The sequence below is a fragment of the Rhinichthys klamathensis genome, unplaced genomic scaffold (genome assembly GCF_029890125.1).
Source record: "Rhinichthys klamathensis goyatoka isolate OS25496 unplaced genomic scaffold, OSU_Roscu_1.1 h1tg000325l_1, whole genome shotgun sequence".
NCBI lineage: Eukaryota > Metazoa > Chordata > Actinopteri > Cypriniformes > Leuciscidae > Rhinichthys > Rhinichthys klamathensis.
In genome coordinates this window covers 39,032-61,389 of record NW_026606840.1, presented here as the reverse complement: position 1 = coordinate 61,389, position 22,358 = coordinate 39,032, and the positions used below count along the sequence as shown (strand labels likewise).

General features: G+C 38.1%; 1 protein-coding gene across 1 annotated transcript in view; it reads left to right on the top strand.

The window, feature by feature from the left end:
* The window catches only part of pibf1 (progesterone immunomodulatory binding factor 1), a 58,438-nt gene that overhangs the window by 22,607 nt on the left and 13,473 nt on the right, over nt 1-22,358 (top strand). The window contains exons 12-13 of the mRNA XM_056271822.1: nt 5,219-5,309; nt 5,424-5,526. Coding sequence (XP_056127797.1) covers nt 5,219-5,309; nt 5,424-5,526 — 194 coding nt within the window. The remainder of the gene's footprint in view (nt 1-5,218; nt 5,310-5,423; nt 5,527-22,358) is intronic.

The window sequence follows — 22,358 nt, the reverse complement described above, 5'->3', positions numbered from 1 at the left end:
GGAGCTTGGCAGCGTCCCGTTCCCTATTGAGAGATATGTTACACCAGTAACCAGAGATGTTCTCTTTCATAGGTTCACTCAACGCTGCGTAGCTAAGAAGCAGTGGATTTGTAGGCTGCTGTATCACGTGCCGTTTGAACTGACGCGCTACAGCAATCTGTCACATTTCAAAGAGCCAAAACGTTATTTATTGTGTGAATCTTGTAAAAATATTGACAGAATCTGACAGCTGTGGATTTGTTCCATATCAAAAGTAACCTTCTCTGTCTTGTCTGTCAGTGTCCTCTTTGTCCGCGATTTTTCTGTGTGAAAAGGGTCATTTGCGTGAGTCTCACGGTCAATGCGTGAGAGTTGGCAGCTCTGCCTGCTAGTAATCTCTATTAATCTCCAGTATTACATTGTTTGATACAATATTGTTTCATTTGATATTATGTAAATATGAATTTTTATTTTATATTGGTTTTATTATTACCATATGTTACTTGTATTTATATTGTTTAAAGATTTAAGTTAATAGTGTGTCCAGTTTGGCCCTGTAAATTAAAGGGTATTATTTTTTGATAAAGTGTGTGCGGTTTCATTTTCTTAAGTACCGATTTAAGAACCGTTTAAGCACCGGAACCGTTTAAAAAATACCGAGTAGGTACTGGAATCGGATAAAACCCAAACGATACCCAACCCTACTCGTGAAACAGTTCTGCTGCAAAAAACACAAGTAAACACTGTAGTAATAGTAAAAAAATAAAAATAAAACACACTGCATGTTTGTTTTTCCATTGGTTTTGCATGTTCAACATGCCATACTACATCAGACCTGATGATGATTTGAATAAATGGCCTTAGGGTCTCGTCCTTAAACAACCCTCTTCTAAACGTCAGTGAATATGCTGACACTGAGCTGAGGTGATGTGAAAGGCTGGCCTAGCCAGGTTTTAAAATCCCTCAGGTTAACAACAGGTTTTAAAATCCCTCAGGTTAACAACAGGTTTTTAACTCCAAGTTAAAAACTGGTTTTTAATTCCATCAAGGTAAAAAAACATCATCAAATCTGCATAGATCAAACTTAAAAAAAGAATGCCTAGTGCAAGGAATGCCTGTTGATACCGCAAGTTGATGTAGTTACTTATCACTGTGATGTTGTTGTCAAGTTAAACTTATCTATCTGCCTTTTTGAAGCAAAAGAAAAACAGTTTTTTAGTTACTCCTCCTACAAATTTTGTCCAAAATATGATCAGATGATCTTTGGACCGAGCTGCACAGAAATGACTGAACAAATTTTTGATATTCCCTACCGTTCCCGAGAAATACCTCTCAGAATTTGACATGCCTGTGTTTGTTGTCTTATTTGACTTAGCTTAGCATGCTAATTGGTTAACATGCTAACCAGTTACTATACTTTCTAATGTGGCTCTTCAGCTATCAGGTTAACCGTAAGCTACATAAGCAGTTCAGGTATAGCTTAGTGTGCTAATCGTTTAAAATGCTAAGTAACACTTCTGTGAGCTCATTCTTGCCTTGGAAACTCTCTTCAGCAGCCTGTTGAACGTGGGTCAACCAGTGGCACACCTACAGTGAGGAAAATAAGTATTTGAACACCCAGCTATTTTGCAAGTTCTCCCACTTAGAAATCTTGGAGGGGTCTGAAATTGTCATCGTAGGTGCATGTCCACTGTGAGAGACATAATCTAAGAAAAAATAACCAGAAATCACAATATATGATTTTTAAACTATTTATTTGTATGATACAGCTGCAAATAAGTATTTGAACACCTGTCTATCAGCTAGAATTCTGACCCTCAAAGACCTGTTAGTCTGCCTTTAAAATGTCCACCTCCACTCCATTTATTATCCTAAATTAGATGCACCTGTTTGAGGTCGTTAGCTGCATAAAGACACCTGTCCACCCCATACAATCAGTAAGAATCCAACTACTAACATGGCCAAGATCAAAGAGCCGTCCAAAGACACTAGAGACAAAATTGTACACCTCCACAAGGCTGGAAAGGGCTACGGGGAAATTGCCAAGCAGCTTGGTGAAAAAAGGTCCACTTTTGGAGCAATCATTAGAAAATGGAAGAAGCTAAACATGACTGTCAATCTCCCTCGGACTGGGGCTCCATGCAAGATCTCACCTCGTGGGGTCTCAATGATCCTAAGAAAGGTGAGAAATCAGCCCAGAACTACACGGCAGGAGCTGGTCAATGACCTGAAAAGAGCTGGGACCACCGTTTCCAAGGTTACTGTTGGTAATACACTAATGCCGAGTTCAGACTGCACGATTTTCATAATAATCGGGTCACTGTTGTTTTCACACTGCATGACTATCTGGGGTAACATTCAGTTGCTGCGGTGTTCACACTGCACGTTGGATCGGCGACAGGAGGTTTCACACTGCATGACTTTACAAAAGAAAGAATCGCCGACAACTTCTGCCTGGTCCGCAAACCTCGTTTCACAACCAAACAAACGCGAGAAGTGATAGGAAATAACGGAAGATCACGCGTGCGTGAGACCGGAGTTCTCGCGCGACACTGAATTTGTTATTAAAAATGATAGCTTACAAAAATAAATAAACAGTTTATGGAGGAAATGGTTGGGAAGACGAGGGGAGCAAGGACTGTGTTTTGCAAAGAGAGTTGGGGGTAAATAAATAATTTTGCAAATGTCCTGCTGTTGCTGCTGGTCATGCAAATGTTTGTGCTTTGTTTCTGTTTGATATAATTGTAAATATAGGCCTATCTATTAAAATACTGATATTCTGGTCTATAACTCCTCCTCCTCCTCCCTGCATCTTGCTCTCTCATTGGCTGTCGGTCATCGCCGATGTAGTTTTCAGTCAGAACACATTCACACAGCAGGATTGTGAATCGCTGACAGGTCCAGATATTTAGCATGCCAAATATCTCACGGGCGTCGGCGACTCGTCGGCGATTCTCTCAGATCGCGTCTTTGCTCATTCACACTGCGTGATTGTCACTCGCGTGAACGAGCACCGATTTGCCTGTGATTTCGGGCATTTGTCGGTGATTTCTCAAAACCTGTCGGCGAGCCAAAATCGGGGCTAAAATCGTGCAGTCTGAACTCGGCATAAGACGTCATGGTTTGAAATCATGCATGGCACGGAAGGTTCCCCTGCTTAAACCAGCTCATGTCAAGTCCCGTCTTAAGTTTGCCTATGACCATTTGGATGATCCAGAGGAGTCATGGGAGAAAATCATGTAGTCAAATAAGACCAAAATATAACTTTTTGGTCATAATTCCACTCGCTGTGTTTGGAGGAAGAAGAATGATGAATACCATCCCAAGAACACCATCCCTACTGTGAAGCATGGGGGTGGTAGCATCATGCTTTGGGGGTGTTTTTCTGCACACGGGACAGGGCGACTGCACTGTATTAAGGAGAGGATGACCGGGGCCATGTATTGCGAGATTTTGGGGATCAACCTCCTTCCCTCAGTTAGAGCATTGAAGATGGGTCGAGGCTGGGTCTTCCAACATGACAATGACCCGAAGCACACAGCCATGATAACCAAGGAGTGGCTCTGTAAGAAGCATCTCAAGGTTCTGGCGTGGCCTAGCCAGTCTCCAGACCTAAACCCAATAGAGAATCTTTGGAGGGAGCTCAAACTCCGTGTTTCTCAGCGACAGCCCAGAAACCTGACTGATCTAGAGAAGATCTGTGTGGAGGAGTGGGCCAAAATCCCTCCTGCAGTGTGTGCAGACCTGGTGAAAAACTACAGGAAACGTTTGACCTCTGTAATTGCAAACAAAGGCTACTGTACCAAATATTAACATTGATTTTCTCAGGTGTTCAAATACTTATTTGAAGCTGTATCATACAAATAAATAGTTCAAAAATCATACATTGTGATTTCTGGATTTTTTTTTTTTTTTTAGATTATGTGTCTCACAGTGGACATGCACCAACGATGACAATTTCAGACCCCTCCATGATTTCTAAGTGGGAGAACTTGCAAAATAGCAGGGTGTTCAAATACTTATTTTCCTCACTATATAAGCAACAAGCACCGAACCTTTCAGGTTGTGGGTTCGACTCCTGTGTGGAACATGCCCAGACCGCAAGAGGTACTGTGGCCTGAAATGGTGCAAAAGTTGATTCTCTTCAAGACATTGTGTCTTTCTGAGAATGATCTAATCTGAATTTAATAAATCTAACATGTGATGCATTTATATAGAAAAAATGTTGAGTTAATTCTCAACTGAACTACTGAAGCTTGTCTTCCAAATGGTGCACTGCAATAAGCAACAAGCATGTGATCTAAAGATTGTGGGGTTGATTCCTGCCTGGTACAACATTATAAATGTGTGTAATGTTGTGTCACTGCGATTCCCTTTTTATTTGGGAAAGCATTGTACTAATATTTCTTCCTCTTGGATTAGAAATGTGTTTTTGTTCATTCTGTGTTCATTTTCATCTTAACTTCTGAATCACTGAATCGCACACACACTGCCAACTTTTTTTACTTATTATTATTGTTATATATTTTGTTCTAAATGTAGTGAAGCAATTTTGTTAAATTTTTTTAAAAAAAATGTAAACTTATTGTGGTTCTACCAACATGCAGACAAAGCAAGAAACGATATAGACATAACCTTTCAGATGGTTATTCTTAAGGTCAATAAGTCTCTTAAAATATCATATAATTTTAGCTTTTTTATGTTTAAATACACACAACTTTTTACCCTGAAAAATTAGGACATTTGCATGTATTAAATGTGTAAGGAAAAATGACTTTTTATTTTTGCCTGATGGTTGCAGCACGTGACATTTTTAAAGTCATTCATTAAAAACAAAAAAAACAAAAATTGAAAGTGGTGTAAAAGTTTTTCAAAACCAAAAGAAACCAATATTGATTACAGAGAGTACATTTATAGGAACTTGGTACAAGATTTTTTGATATTCTTGTTTGTTATTGACCTTTATGTTCTTGTTCAATTGGTTATATAAACTTGCTCTTGAGTCTATACATCATTACAAGAACATCTTGCTCTATACATCATTCTCATCTTTATCTCTTTAAACACTACTTCACCGTTTTTCATGTCTACATAAACTTTCCAACACAGTATGTATTGTAAGAAAAGATAGAAAACTGTTTATAGTCCTATAAGTGCTCTCCCTTCTGGCAATGATGCTAGTTGGGTGGTCTAGAGACATATTTGTTCTTAAACATACTTTTTTCCTCCTTTTTTGTAGTTGAAAATGAAGATGAGGCAGAGAGGGTGCTGTTTTCATATGGTTATGGTGCAAACATTCCAACAACTGCTAAGAGAAGACTGAAGCAAAGGTGAAGTCTGAGGAGGTCACTCATCTTTGAAAACCAGAAGCTCATCTTTGTGTTTACTGGCTGTTTTTATGTCTGCGTGACTCTAATCATAGGTTTCTGAATGTGTGTGTGTAGTGTTCACTTGGCACGTAGGGTTCTGCAGCTGGAGAAACAGAATACGCTGCTTCGGAGAGACCTGGAAAGACATACGGCGCACAGCAGCCAGATCTCTGAAGAGGTGCTGCATTTCACTCTTTTGACAAGAATGCATAGACACACATGTACACATACAGTACCTGGGGGGGGTGGGAGTAAAAAATTTGGCAGTAAAAAGCATTTTTGTGTCTGTATATATATAAATATTTAAACTGTTTTAATGTACAATGTAGAGGCAAAGAACCACCCGACGCAAAACAGAGTGTATTCAAATATTTGAATGCACAACTAGCCATGGATTATCCCGCTTATACCATGGTCATTTGCCATTAGAAAGTGGTTACTGATGTTTGCATTGGAATATTTGACCGCAAGGGTAAAAATTAGTTATTTTTGTTAGTTACAACTCGTTAGATCTAGCATTCTGCCCACTTTGAATCAGACACAGAGATATAGTGCGAGAGAGATAGATGCACGTGAATGAATTATAGGCAAAAACAATGAGCTCGTTAAAGCAATTATGACAAGTTGTGATCATAATGATTACAATATTGGGAAAATTTGTCGGGAAAATATGTTGATTCAGAGTTGACTTCATCTCAAGTCCTTGTAAGAGGCTGGATCCAAACCTGAGCTGGGGTAATCTCTAGTTACTTCCGGATGGGCATACCAAGGTAGAAACAGAAAAGCAAATGGAAAAGAATTTGCATTGCTGCTATTCATAACACACACATGTGATTGTTTGGCTAAAGAGATCTCTTTAATCTAGATTTAAGCTGAGAGAGTGTGTCTGAGCCCCAATCATTATCAGAAAGGCTACCTTTAGCTTTAGTGACGTGTAGCCAATTATGGTGTCCCATAGTCTAAATTTGTGCTTTGCACTTCACCCATCCAAGTGCACACACAGCAGTGAGTATACACCCACAAAAATGCACCCGGAGCAGTGGGCAGCCTTTTTTTTTTTGCTGGTGCCTCAGGGGCACCTCAGTAATGAGAGTGGAAGAGAGCTCTACCTACATTTCCTGACGGTACTGAGACTCAAACCTGCAACCTTCGGGTCACAAGTCTGACTCTCTGGACTTAAATGTCCTAAGTACTACCAAAAGTCCAGAGTTTTGTAACCTTAAAGTCCCTGTAAAGTCAAAAATAAGTATGTGTTTTGAGTTTGTCACACCACAGAAAAATGTGTTATTAGTCACCCAGCCAAATTTGAATGATAAAAAACGCCAGCAAGTACATAAAATAAGCTATCAACATCTTGAAAAAATGAGCAGTATTCTCTGCTCTCAAACGCTGGGGGCGTGTCCGCTGGCTGCGCTGAAACCACGCCCACTCGCGGGAAAACTGCCGTCGCCACACTGAACCATAGACTGAACTCTAGTCTACAGCCGGAATGGATGCTGGCACGGTGGACACGCACTGCCGATGATGGCACCAGTTGTCGGCGCGGCGGGAGGATGATGGCCGAGGCGGGAGTCGGTTCGGCTCCATTCACCAGTAACAGCGGATTATCAGTGAATCCCAGTTGTCTCCGACGAAAGTTTATAAAACTATCCCGTGTAAAATGATCACTTACAGAGGCGGGTGTTGGCGGTGATCCTCAGCTCTCCATCAAGGTGGCTCTTCACAAAATGAATCCACTTCTTCTTGATGTAATCGTTTTTCGGAAATTTAAATAAGGACACCGATCTGTTTTGTACGTGATCCGGTGATCGGATTCAGGTAGTACGCATTTCCGTGACGAAGGCATAGCTAGCTAGCAATCTGTATGCTGTGTTACTAATAATAGTACTGACAGTAACTCGCGATTGAGCGCCAAACTGAAGCGAATGTGCTATATATTGTTAGGGGAGCGCAGCGGACAGCCTCAGTGGCCTCACTAGGGGCGTGTCCAGGAGCTCAGGGGCTCCAGTGCGTCATCGAGCCCTGTTTTAGCCCCGCCCAAAAAATCCGGAAAATAGCAATGGTGAAAAAATGTTTAACGGTCTAACTCCACAATTCAGTAATTCACAGTTCACAGTCTTTGTAATATGTTTTAGCAATACATTTCTAACATTTATAATGTGTTTAGAATTTTGACAGAGTTTAGAAATTGCCTTTACAGGGACTTTAAAAGTCCCGTTCTTCATGTTTTTTTGAAGCTTTGATTGTGTTTACAGTGTGCAATATAACGTGTTCATGTTTCGCGTGTTAAAAAACACAGTATTTTTCACACAATTTACTTATCTGTATACCGCTGTTTTCACTGTCCAAAAAACGGCCTGATGACTTCCTTGTTCTATGAAGTCCCTCCTTCAGAAACACGTAACGAGTTCTGATTGTGCCAGCGGTTCCTGTGTTGTGATTCGACAGCAGCTTATCGCACGTTGCCCGGAAAGGTCACGCCTCTTACCATAAATTGGAGATGCATGCGCAGCTGAAGTGCTTCTTCTCCGTGGGAGCGCAACAAGACCACGCCCCCTTTTTTGTGTATTCCTGTGGGCGGAGATTAGTCAAAAAACTGTTCTAGTTACGTCATTAAAAAAGGAAGTAGAGGGATGTAGTCCAAACCGGCCGTTCGCTGTATGCTTTGAAAGGGGACTTTGTTAAATAAAATATCTCGCTAGGCATTGAACTTTGAGCTTTATAATTTTACAGGTATTATTTATGCTCTAACAGCAACATTACACACTAACTAAAGTTTGAAAAATGGAATCGCGAAGAACGGGACCTTTAAAGGTATAGGTAAAGTCAAATTTTGTCATCAGTTGCTCACCCTCAAGTGGTTCCAAACCTGTATGAGTTTCACAAAAGATATTTTAAAGAATGTTGGTAATCTAACAGTTGACGATATTCATTGAAAAAGAATTGTAGGAAAAAATACTATGGAAGTCAATGGCTGCCGTAAACTGTCTGGTTGCCAATTTTTTTTCTTCTAAAGATAAAGAAGTTATCTTCTTTTGTGTTAAACAGAAGAAAGAAACACATTGTTTGGAACAACATAAGGGTGAGTACATGATGACAAAATTTTGGGTTTACTATCCTTTTAAAGAGCGTGATGGATTGTAGGGGGCGAAAGAAGATTAGTTAAATACACAGGAGCTAAACCACTGTCGGTTTTGGTCCAATAAGTAATACCTCAGTCTTATCTGAATTTAATAGAAGAAAATTACTGGTCATCCAATATTTCATATCTTTAACACACACTGTCAACTTGGATAATTTTGAGATTTTATCTGATCATGATAAAATTTATAACTGAGTATCATCAGCATAACAGTGGAAACTAATTCCATGTTTTTTAATAATATTACCAAGGGCATGTATATTGAAAATAGCAGAGGGCCTAAAACCCATGCGGCACTTCATAATTTACTGATGTTAGTTTTAATAATTCCCTGTTTAAATAAGCAAAATCGTAATAGTCAGATAGGTACGATCTAAAACACCTTAATGCCTGTCACTGAATACCTATTAATATCTATGAGTATGTCATGATCAATAGTGTTGAACACAGCACTAAGATCAAGTAAAACTAGTGTTGAAATCAAGCCTTGGTCAGAAGCAAGTCAGTAAGTCATTTATAATTTTAACAAGTGCAGTTTCTGTGGTATGATGGGGCCTGAATCCTTACTGAAATTTTTCATAGATGTAATTTTTTGGTTACACTTTATTTTATTGTGACGTAGTTACATTGTACTTACTCGAGTAATATTAATGAACTACATGTACTTACTATAGTAATAACAGTAAATTATGCATAATTACAAGTAACTAACCCTAAATCAAACCCTAACCGTAACTCTATAATAAGTACATGTAGTTAATAAATAGTACTTAGTAATTATTTGAGTAAGTACAATGTAACTACGTCAGACCCCATCATACCACAGAAACTGCACTTGTTAAAATTACAAATGACTTGCTTCTGACAAAGGCTTGATTTCAACACTAGTTTTACTTGATCTTAGTGCTGTGTTCAACACTATTGATCATGACATACTCATAGATATTAATAGGTATTCAGTGACAGGCATTAAGGTGTTTTAGATCGTACCTATCTGACCATTACGATTTTGTTTATTTAAACAGGGAATTATTAAAACTAACATCAGTAAATTATGAAGTGCCGTGTGGGTCTGTTTTAGGCCCTCTGCTATTTTCAATATACATGCCCTTGGTAATATTATTAAAAAACATGGAATTAGTTTCCACTGTTATGCTGATGATACTCAGTTATAAATTTTATCACGACCAGATAAAATCTCAAAATTATCCAAGTTGACAGTGTGTACTTACTATAGAGTTATGGTTAGGGTTTGGTTTTAGGGTTAGTTGTAATTATGAATAATTTACTGTTATTACTATAGTAAGTACATGTAGTAACATGTAGCTATTTCACCTTTAAATAAATGTTATCCATTTTTTTGCAAGAATGAGCACAATTGAATGGACACAACTTTTTCTAGTATTTTAGACATAAATGAAATATTTGAAATGGGTCTGTAATTTGCCAATTTATTTGGATTTATTTGTGGTTTCTTAATGAGAGGCTTTATAATGGCCAGCTTGAAGGGTCTCGGGACATGACCCAGACATAGAGACGGGTTAATAATATTGAGAAGTTTGGTAGATAACGACTCTTTCAGTTTTTTAGTGGGTATTGGATACATGCTGTTGGTTCAGATGCAATGAAAATTTTATTCTTCCTGTCCTATAGTTGTAAAGCATTGCAATTGTTCTTGAGGAGTGATAATTGAGGCTGAATCATAAAATACTGTTGAAGGTTGTATATTTACAATTGTATTTCTGATGCTTTACTTCTAGACTGTGATGGAATATTAATTTCAGGTGACGTCTGTTTATTTGTTAATATAGCCAATGTTCTAAATAAAAACTTTGGATTGTTTTGGTTATTTTCTAAGAGTTTGTGGAGATGCTCGGCCCTGGCCTGGAGCTTTTTTTATAGTGGGATATAGTGTCTTTCCACACGATTCTAAAGACATGTAGATAAGTTTGTTACCATTTGCGCTCCAGATTGCGAGTTCCTCCTTGATAGATTGAGTAATACTGCTGTACCATGGTGCAGTACTTTTCTCTCTAACCATTTTTAATCTGATGTGTGCAACAGTTTCGAATGTACTAGAGAAGATAGAGCCCATACTACTAGTCATTTTATCAAGTTCATTTGTGTTTATGGGTACAGCAGCTGAGACAGATCAGGGAGGTTATTTGTGAATCTATCTTTTGTGGTTGGTATAATTGTTCTACCTGGTCGATAACGCAGAGTGATATGGCACTCATTTTGTGTTTTTCTGGTTTAATCATGATTATATTTTTTTTTTTAGATCCTGTAGTAAATGTATTATTTGACCTCATTATTCGGGGAACAGACACCGTCTATAAAATGGACTACATGCTAGGCTTGCTGCGATAGTCAGTGTTACCGGTGTTACACAGTGTTTTACCCCACACCGTCGTTTAGGCTTTTTTATAGTAATAAAAATCATGTAGTTCAGTTAGAGAACTGACACTAGAGTTAAAATATCTGCTCAATGCAACGTGAGGCGAACAAGAGTCGCAGCAAATATCAGCAGCAGGAGACAGATTTAATTTAAGACGTGACAAGAGTCATTTGCTGACTTACAAGGCGATGGCGGAAGATTTTGTTTCAAAGCTAAATTTAAAAGCTCCTATTTGGAAATATTTTGGATTTAAACCCAATGCTAATAAGGAACCTGCAAAAGGGTTGGTTGTGTTTTTCTAGTTATTGTGTTTTTCATTAAGAATTATAATGAACCCACCATTCAAGCAAATTGCTGCCCCCAAATTGCCGCTAATGTACACGGCCGCACGGGCATTCATAAAGGTCTGTGTCCACTGGTGCGAGGCAGAGCAATCATTTTGAGTTCATTCCTATGGTACTTGAGCTTTACCGAATCACCATGCGCATTTTTTTCTTTTGCTTTCAAATTAACGATTTACAAGTGAGGTGCAAAGGAGGGAAACACTCCAACGTCTCCCAGCCCCCCATCCATCCCCAGTCATACCGGTATTACCAGTGTTGTAACACGTCGATTAACCGGTGGGAAAATTTCCTCACCATCACATCCCTACTACATGCACACTTCTATCAATTGAGTAGCACAACAAAGACTGTGATTTGAGGTTTGACTTACCCTGCCTGAGAACACATTATATCCTATATTAAGATGGCAAAATCAAAAGCTTGAACAGGTAGCACCACAGTATAACCTTGCTTTTGTTCATGGTATAAATAATTGTTTGCTCTTGTCTGAGAGTGTCATGAATTATGTGGCTGTTGCTCCTTTTTTTGCCATGTGAGGTCCTCAGTGTTTTTCTTTTGTTGTTTTATGCCTGCCACATGTTCTCATTATTGATTTATTAGTTTCACCTGAACCTTGTTAAGCTGCCTATTTAAAACCCTGTTGACACCGTGCAGTCTTGTTTTTGACTAAAACTGTCCGTGAGTTATTATTCAGAGTATTTTTCCCCTGTGATTGCTGTTTGTTACTGTAAGGGGTGTACAGTCAAAGACCCAGAACCAGATATGAAGAATGAAGACCCGGAGTCAGAATTATAAAAAATTAAAGAAAAGTTTTACTGAAGATAGTTTGCATTTTCATCAGCAGAAGTCAGCTTCAAGACTCACACAGGAGTTCGTAGGCCGCCCCGCTTACAGTTACAAAGATCACAGCAGTTATACCATTTCCAAGGTCTAAGCTACGTCATTGCTTACAGGTTGAATGATTCTCATTGGCTAAGAAACATTAAAGCCTAAACAATTTAACACATGTGAGGAGATAGGGGTGCCTATCGCCATTAGTAAAGATAGTTGTCGTCCACTCATTGGATTTAGGTCTGTGGTGGCCTCGCAGGTTAGAGAAGGGCGCCGGGGTGTCTGGTCCGACCGTCCAGAACCTACATAGAATGTCATACGCACACACACACAAATAACAGACACTAGCAAATAACAGCTCCCATCAAGGCTGAAGAGAGTCTGAGCTCCTTATTATCAGTTAAGTATACCAAAACATACTGCTAAAACATTCACTCGTTTGGGAGAAAAACAGATCACTGGTATTTACTCCCAAGGAAGGAAATATACTGGAAAGAATACATTTTAATACAACAATTAAAGTTTGATAGTAACGCTCAATATAGCTTGACCATATGTCCAACGAAGGATCATATGTGCCCACGCTGCCTTTAGGACCCTCTAACCTTTCTACTGATCCCAGAGAAAGAGACAAACGGCCTTGTGGGTTACGTGGCCTTCGTGTCCTGCGTGTACTACGTGCAATCTCAAAGTAAGATTGGGATGCACCTAAAAGAAACTGGTTACTTGCATCCATGCATTTAAGAAAATATAATTTCACAAGCACAAGAATATAAAAATTATTATGTGATAATGAATATATTTGATTATTGATTTTTATAAAGGAAGTATATAACCATTCAAAATGATATATGATTATATATGTATTTGAAGAGGCAAGGGATTTTGACCAACCCTTCAGTCCCCCGTTTTAGACCAATGTGGGGTCCAATACCGCCACGTCTGGTCTAACCAGTGAGGTCACTACGGAAGGGAGGAGTGGTGACGCATGCTCCCCTGACGGGTCACACTTGTCTCTTCACCTCGTCACGGACATGCTGGATACTAAAAATTCCAGTCCCCATTAAGAGGCTCTCCCACCTTCCACTCACAACAGGACATCAATGTCATTCTTCCTCAGTTTATCAGTCAGGTTAAAATTTTTATAAAACACATAACTGATTACGAAACAAGTACATATTTTTTCTTTGGAAGCCAGGCTAAATAAGCAAGCACTATTGCTGTATTCCTACTAGCATGGGCTAGATCCACAGTCACTACTCAGATCCTAAATAAAGACATTGTCTATAATCATGAATACCAGAATATATGCACTAGTTTTTTAATTTATAAAATTATGATTTCCAAATCCTTTTATTATAAACAAAGTTGGATGGTTAATCCATTATTTTCACTACCCCTTTTATAGACCCTTTAGGTTTAAAACACAATGGTTGTCTAACTAAAAATAAACAACAAACAATAGAATATTAATAATTAAGGCCCATAATAATCGATGTAAACACTTTAAGTCTTTACTGAAATCATCCTTCAGTTTACGGTCACATAGCATGTACCATTTTAATTGTATAACATCTTATACCCTTTTTTGTTTGTTTCAAAAATAGAAATAAAATAAAACAAATTCACATCATCATTTCAGTCATTATTTTACCACTAAAATATAGGATCGTTCCCCATTCTGCTTAATAAAGCTTTTGTTCATTCCTTATCCTTATATCACTTGAATCCCTGTCAATCATACAATGTCTAACCCTAACCTTTTTCATACCATTTAAACTTAATTTGACTTCCATAAATCCTATCAGAAATTGTATTTTCATAACATACATTTTCTTCTACTATATTTCTTCCATCTTGCCCTACATGCCAGTTCCTTCTGCATCCGAGTCTCTCACCACTGTCAGCCTAGTGACACTTAAAGTTCCCTCGTTAGGGAAATCATGGTATTTTATTAATTCTTCAATACTCTTGTTTTCTTATCATTAACTTCAACTTTATTTTTCATTATAACTACTTCTCACAGTATTTGTCTCAGTTCCACTTATCTTTACAGTTTTACAGAAACCAAAATATTATGTTACTCAGATCCCAGCCCACAGCCATATAGCTGCTTTCTCTTTTTACCTTTATTAAATTGTAGTTTTCTTAGACATCTAATGTCATACATACATTCAAGGGATTGAGAAATAAAACCTTTTCTTTTTAGAAGTTATATTCACTCCTTCTTTGTTCGCCCTCCGGCCTTTCAATAAAAATGAGGGAGCTCACTCTGGATAATTTGGATAGTGACTTAGCCAATGTGCCACTTTGTCTCTCTGCCGTCAAGTCTATATATATATTTTTTTTTTCCCTACGTTTATCCTTATGATCCCACCTAGTTGTCTATTTAAATTTAGACCCTCAGTTGAATTTAGACAAGAGTTTTACCCCATAATGGACGGCAATCTTCTTTACAATTCCAATTTATATAAAATACTAATCCAGAGAGTAATTCAGTTCAATATCATAAATGACAAAAGCATTCATAATTACCAATAGCAGACAGAGCTGGAAAACCACTTCAATTAAAGCTCGTCCCATGTTCTGCATTGTCTTTTCATCAGATTGTCTTAGAATTATCAACTTTTTTAAAGTTGGTCATTTCACTTAACCCATCTGTAATGATAAAACACTAATTCCAGAGGTTAATGACACAATATCCTCAAAATCAGGAAATAATAGTACCCCAAACTAACACATACAAGACATAAAGTGCTGTCACCATCACACGCACTCATACTAGACACACATATGTTAACTGTTCATTTTCAATGTTCATTTTTCTTTAGAATTTAACAAGGTCAGCTGGGTTGTTTTGTTTCATTATCATTATTTTGCTTCAGCTTGCTCTAGCAGGCCAATAATGGAAAGACAGACACAGTTACCATCCCTTCCTCCGCTCAAGCAGTCTCTCTCACTATAAATAAATTTCTAAGACTGTAACTTATATAAAATGTAATATTAAATTCGTTACAATAATCTTTGACCATTCACCTTTGTTATCCAGACTTTTCTTAAATCAAAAGCTGTCTTCATCTTTAGCCACCACCATGTCTAACGACCTTCAGGAGTTAAAACTATGTCATAGACCTATTAGTTCAAAATCAACACTATGATTTTCCTTGCCCATAAGGCAAACCAGTACATAAAAAGTTTTGCTACTGTCTCCACAACAACTAATGGGAATCACTTAATGGCCTCAGCTGGCTCTTGAAAGCCCACTCCTGTTAGCCCTTTATCTATAATCTCCATCAGGGTGTTTTCCCCTGGCATATTTGCAGACGCTTGTAACAAATAAAAAAAAACAAGCCATACAATGAATGCGGTTTCTGGTGATTGGTATTAGAGGAACACTCACGTTTCTGGGTCAGACTGCCTGTAACTCCTCACAGCTCATCTGCCCTAACGATAAAGGATGCTGCTGGCCTCACAGTCATCCGCTCCACTCTCATACCTTTCTCACATAAACACCTCCATCTTGAGATGCCCAGTGACTTTACGTGATCCACTCTGGCTTAGGTTGCCCCCTGTCTGGCCAATAGAAGGTCTTACCCGTCATTGAGTAGCCACTCGTGCCCACTGGTGACCGCTCTGTCCCATCACAGGCTGTTTGCTTCAACAGAACTCAGCTGTTTTCTAGAGCTTAGGAAAGGCACGTTCAAGAGTCACCAGAGCCATTCGGATTGCCTAATAGTGTTCACATAGGGAGACAGGTCAGAACAACAGTATTTAATCACTTAAATCCATTAACTATCTTAAAAGCAGCAACCTAGCTACTTGGATTATACTCAGTGAATTTAGATCACAACCGTACATTCAGTGTACATTTCCGTCGGCCCCTCCCCCGTTTCATGGTGGGGACTAAGATCAGACAAAGAAGTTACGGGTCCTAAAATAACCTAATCAAAGATGTCACTACAAATAGCTTATTATCACTTATGACACCGACTCAGGTAACAGCTTTTAGCTGACATTGACTGAGAGAGAGACATTGAATGAGAGAGGGACTGGTACACTGCACTCTGAACGTCTAACTTTATCTACCATCTTTTAACTCTATCCCAGCTTAAGGCATCTTTGCCAGATATTACATACGGTTTCAAATAAACATATTATTTATATTTGTCTTTTGCCCACACATCAGGAAATTTAGGCATTACAAATTTCCACTCAGATTGAGTCTGTTGCACTGGCAGTTTCAGCCACAGCACACATCAGATTCAGATAAGCAAACTGTTTCATTACAGCCAATAACAAACTTATCTTTTGAAAGCAAAACATCAGCTTCTAGTTCTTTCATGGTCAACTTTTCAAGCTGTTTGTTTAATCAGCATTTAGCAACTGTTAATCCAGTACTGCTTCTGCTTATTTGTTCTTACATAAAAATAATTATTCTAGTTCTCAATAACGTTTCACATTTCTCAATCTCAATTTTAGTTGTCAAGTTCTCAATTACCATAACTTAATATTTGACTTAAGTTTTCTCTTGGAGTTTATCAATCTCCAATTAGGATTCACACTAAGTTTGAGGCAAGCACTCTCTGCTTGTGATACTTTTGCAGTTATTGTAAATCATCTGTGAGATTAGTCTCTCTATATCATCTAAAACCTTTTTAAAAATTTTAATGGCAACACAATCATCCTTTTAGTTACTTTGATATATTCTGCAACTCACATTTGTTGGAGTCATTCATTTTACATCAACCTGTATTCATCAATTCACTTATAAAAATTAGTATTATAGATCTTTTCTTCAAAAGGGTTCACTTTAAGACTTCAATCTTTTGACCTTGTTTTATCTCTTGTTCTTTCTCAGACGACAACTTTAATATCGTCATTTAAACACTGATCTACTTTCAAACTCACATTATTACCAGAAATGTGTCACGTGTTAAATGGCCCTACTGACCACAATCAAGACACTCTCTGTCATCTGGTGAATTTGTTTCAGCCTCAACTACAGCATCACACCCTTGAAGCAGTGTGTCCCATTCAGGAATGCAAACAGAGCTACTGATTAAGCAGTTCTCTGTATTCTTTTACAGTCCACCAGTGGCTGATTTAATCATAATAACCCAATCATAATCTTCATCATTATTATTGGCAGAACATAAATTTTCATAAGCTGCAAAATATTGTTTTCACAAAGTGTCTGTTTAACTTTAGTCGCTTGTCGAGGGAAATTATCCCTGACCCAGAATTTCTTTCACTTGCTTCTTGTAATCATCGTAAGCAATACGAGGCTAAACATTTTAATTTTTCAGTTTCTTTGTTTGTTTGTAGCCAGTCAAGTTTTTTTAAATTTCCAATCAGAATCAAAATCCTGACTACCATTTACTTAATCATTTCTGCAAATTTATTTAAAGTGAGGGCTTTAGAGCACAGCTGCTTACAGCGTTTGCTTTTCCTGACTCACTATTTGTTTCAGGACTCTTCAGGTTACTGATTAAGTTATTACATTTTTTTTTTTCATATCTTAATCATAGTTCATACTCACCTGAAGTTATTGCAGAAATGGAGGCGGCGATCTTTGCACAACACAGCTTGGCTTCTGCGTGATGAAACTGCAAAGTATACTCCAAAATCACAGTTACATATACTGGTCCATGCCAATTTGGGTCACAACTTTTTAAATTTTTCTCTCGGAATCGTTCCTGATGCATCCCTGGCAAACAACCCTGTTATTGTTAGTATCCCTAACTGCCTGATTCACTTCACTAAGTTCGGGGATCCCCTATCTGAGATGGAAGAGATTGAGCAGGTTTACGGTGCCACTGGACCTCTAGCCCAGGGACGTGCTCTGCTGGGGTGGTGCTACACCAGTAATGCCCAGCGGGGCCCCCACAGAGCACGCTTCGCTTGCGCTGTCTGCTGCCGTTACCCTTAACGACGCTCTCAGCGACTTCTTATACTGTCAGCAGTATAATTAACTTACTCCTTCACTCGCCTCATCGGAGTGAAGCTCTCCCGCTCTCCTTCAAAATCTCTTCCAGTCAGACAGCCCTAACAATTAATAAAAGCTTACTACCTTGTTTGTTGATTTGCCAGGGGTGTCACCGAGAATAATTGCCTGCGCATCCTCCACCATAACTGTAAGGGGTGTACAGTCAAAGACCCAGAACCAGATATGAAGAATGAAGACCCGGAGTCAGAATTATAAAAAATTAAAGAAAAGTTTTACTGAAGATAGTTTGCATTTTCATCAGCAGAAGTCAGCTTCAAGACTCACACAGGAGTTCGTAGGCCGCCCCGCTTACAGTTACAAAGATCACAGCAGTTATACCATTTCCAAGGTCTAAGCTACGTCATTGCTTACAGGTTGAATGATTCTCATTGGCTAAGAAACATTAAAGCCTAAACAATTTAACACATGTGAGGAGATAGGGGTGCCTATCGCCATTAGTAAAGATAGTTGTCGTCCACTCATTGGATTTAGGTCTGTGGTGGCCTCGCAGGTTAGAGAAGGGCGCCGGGGTGTCTGGTCCGACCGTCCAGAACCTACATAGAATGTCATACGCACACACACACAAATAACAGACACTAGCAAATAACAGCTCCCATCAAGGCTGAAGAGAGTCTGAGCTCCTTATTATCAGTTAAGTATACCAAAACATACTGCTAAAACATTCACTCGTTTGGGAGAAAAACAGATCACTGGTATTTACTCCCAAGGAAGGAAATATACTGGAAAGAATACATTTTAATACAACAATTAAAGTTTGATAGTAACGCTCAATATAGCTTGACCATATGTCCAACGAAGGATCATATGTGCCCACGCTGCCTTTAGGACCCTCTAACCTTTCTACTGATCCCAGAGAAAGAGACAAACGGCCTTGTGGGTTACGTGGCCTTCGTGTCCTGCGTGTACTACGTGCAATCTCAAAGTAAGATTGGGATGCACCTAAAAGAAACTGGTTACTTGCATCCATGCATTTAAGAAAATATAATTTCACAAGCACAAGAATATAAAAATTATTATGTGATAATGAATATATTTGATTATTGATTTTTATAAAGGAAGTATATAACCATTCAAAATGATATATGATTATATATGTATTTGAAGAGGCAAGGGATTTTGACCAACCCTTCATTACCAACCTGTACATGCCTTTTTGGATTACAAGTTTGCCTCCTGCTTCTGGATTATTCACTGATTCTGACTGAGATAGTGGACTTTGACCTTTGCCTGGATTGTACTTTTTGTTTTTGCCTGTTCCTTGTTGGATACTTTTGCCCTGCTTTTCAAGTAAAGCCCTTGAACTGAGTTACTGTCTCTGCCTCTGCATTCTGAGTCGAATACACCACATTGTGGCACCGAGGTAGTGCTTCTCCCTGCTACGCAGGAGACCCGAGTTCGATTCTTAGTCGAACATAACATCACTAAGTATGTTTCAATAATGTGTTCAGTAATGCTACAAAAGCAAGGGCAAACCTGATCCAGCAGCAGGAGTGACTTTTCTAAAGTCAGTCTGCCAGTCCATCCCAATGAAATACCAAGTAAAGGAGAATGTGCACAAAATAACCATGGCTTTGGATTTCATCCATCCATATTGTGCATACATCTAGCTCATGTTGTTCAAAACCCATATAACACAAAAAATTTGCATCAGTACAGGAATGCTTGAATGAATGGGAACTGATGTTGTCAAGCTTGAAAAAGGATGCAAAAGCACCATAAAAGTATCAGGAAATGTACATTCACCTAGTTTTGTTTGACGTGTCCATGAGAGAAGTCTGATTTGTGAAGAGCTTGTTTATTTTGGGTTGGATCTTTTCAGTCATTTTTCATCTAGTTCATGGGTATGACTTGTTCATTGATATTATTTGTTGATGAATAATTATGACTAATCGGTTTACTCAATGATCCATTCGTAGTGATTAACAGCTCACTGGAGGGGAAGATTATCATTGACATGATCTAAAATTTCTCACACATAAATATTGTAAAATACTTTTTGCATTTTTTTTAAGCTTTAAAGCCTCTGTCCCCATTCGTTGTAATTGCATTGCAAAAAATATATATATTTGTAGAATTCGTCGAAAATATTTTCCTTTTGTGTTTTGTGTTTCCTTTTGTGTTCCATGGAGGAATGCATTTGGAAAAAACATGAGCATTTAATGATAACATAATTTGGTTTTGGTTGAAATTCAGAATCTATATAGTAATATCTCCCAACTGTGGTACAGAAAGTGTGTTCTAGTCCTAACTGCCTTTCAGATTTCTGTTTCACTTAAGATCTGTTCTATTTGCATTTGTCTTTATAGTATAAGCTCAGGGTCAGAGCTCAAACAAAACCACAATCAACCATCTTTGCTTAAAATGGCTTAAAACTCCATAGAGTTTGAAAAACATTTTGAAATATCGAACCAGTTAGAAATAGAAAAGAGAACAGCATTTACATTTAACTTGGCACACTGTCTGTTTTCTGTTTTTAAGTTCTCTCTTTAAATCATCATTGTATTATGTTTGCTTTTACAGATATTGTAAGGATCCACTGGAAGCAAGTTGTAGCGAGAGAACCCAAGTGCAGTTTATTCAAAATTAACATATAACAGGATCAAAACATAACTTGAAACAAAAACATGACGTGCCATGAAACAAAACCGTGGACATGGACTTACGCAACAGTGGTCACAGAAAACAATACTTGACAAAGACACATGGCAAACATGAGGGCTTAAATACAAAGACTAATGACAGGACAAGGGACACCTGTGAACAATGAACAGACGATTAACCAATGACAAGACACATGGCAGGATCACATGACAAACAGGGAATCACATGACAGACATGGAACATGACATGAACAAACCAAAACGTGACAGAGACAAGACCAACTCGTGACAGATATTCAGTAAGAGCAGCATTTTTGTAAGTTCACGAGGTCAGTAATGTGGTTTCAAAAATAGCAGAAAGTACTACAGACTGTAACAGAAACATTCAAGGATCAGCTTTTATCTAAAATAGTGCTTTGGAAAGCCCAACTTCATGCTTTACGTGCATTGATCCTCTACTCTGCTGTGGTTAAGATTAGAGTTGTTGCCAGTTTGTAAGAAAAAAAAATTACATTGTACATGTTATCACATATGTTTGGCAATGTGCAATAAGATCTCTATAAAATGATATAAATTGATTATGAATATGAAGTATAATATAAAAAGATTCATCACCCTTAAAATGATTTGGAAGGCCCAATTTGTAAAACAGTATTGTGTTAACTTGCACATTGAAAAACATTGTCATTTGACATCTCTGCTTCATTTGGCATGTGGCAGAGTCTATAGCCTGATGAGACCATAAGTGAGCTTTTTGGCCATTATTAAACTGAAAGGGCTTATAAACAACATCTTAAGAGTGTCTAAAGCAGATCTCAATTAATGGGTGGACTTTGAAAGGACTGTCCACTAGCTACGTATTTCCTTGCAACTGGCCTGAGTTTGAAGATACAGAAAAATCAGGTCCATTATAGAGACCGAATTAATGCACAATTACAGCAGAAGCAGGTGCATCTGCTAAATACCGACTTGAATGATTATGCAAACTATTACTTTGTCTTTAATAACTGTACAAAAGTGAAACTGACTGATTTGTAGCTATTTATTTTCACTTTAATATGAAATAATATTTTTTTTATCAAAATTGCCAAATTAAATCCTTAATTCTAGTGAAAGGCTGTAATCGTCTACTATGCAAATGTGGAAATAATGCGTAACTACGTTACATTGCGTGAGTGAAGTGCGCACTTCTCTCTTTGCACAGCGCAGTCAGACAATCTTTTTGCGATTTGATAAGGACACAAAGCCTTATCGTGCTTTCATTTTTAGTTTCAAAGTTTGTTTGACAGCAATGGCGCAAACGCGACATTACAGACCTTTTATGTTATTATGAGAAGTTTAAAGGGGTCATATAATGCCATTTTTATACAAGTTAATATGATTCTTTAGGGTCTAAATGAAAAGTTTGTAATATACGTTAATTAAAAATTCTCATTAGTATTGTAAGAAAACACTAATTTTTTCCTGGTCAAAAACTGCTCTGTTTTCAGCACGACATTTAAGTGCATGTGTCTTTAAATGATAATGAGCTTTATCAACCCGCCTCTCTGTTCTGTGGGGCGTTTTGACACAAAACACGTGGAGTGTTGCCTTCACAACATTTGAGGGTATATTTTGGAGAAAGAATGGCAGCGGGAGTCTCTGAGGACACATCTGTGCAACCGTATCAATTAGATTTTTTGACATTA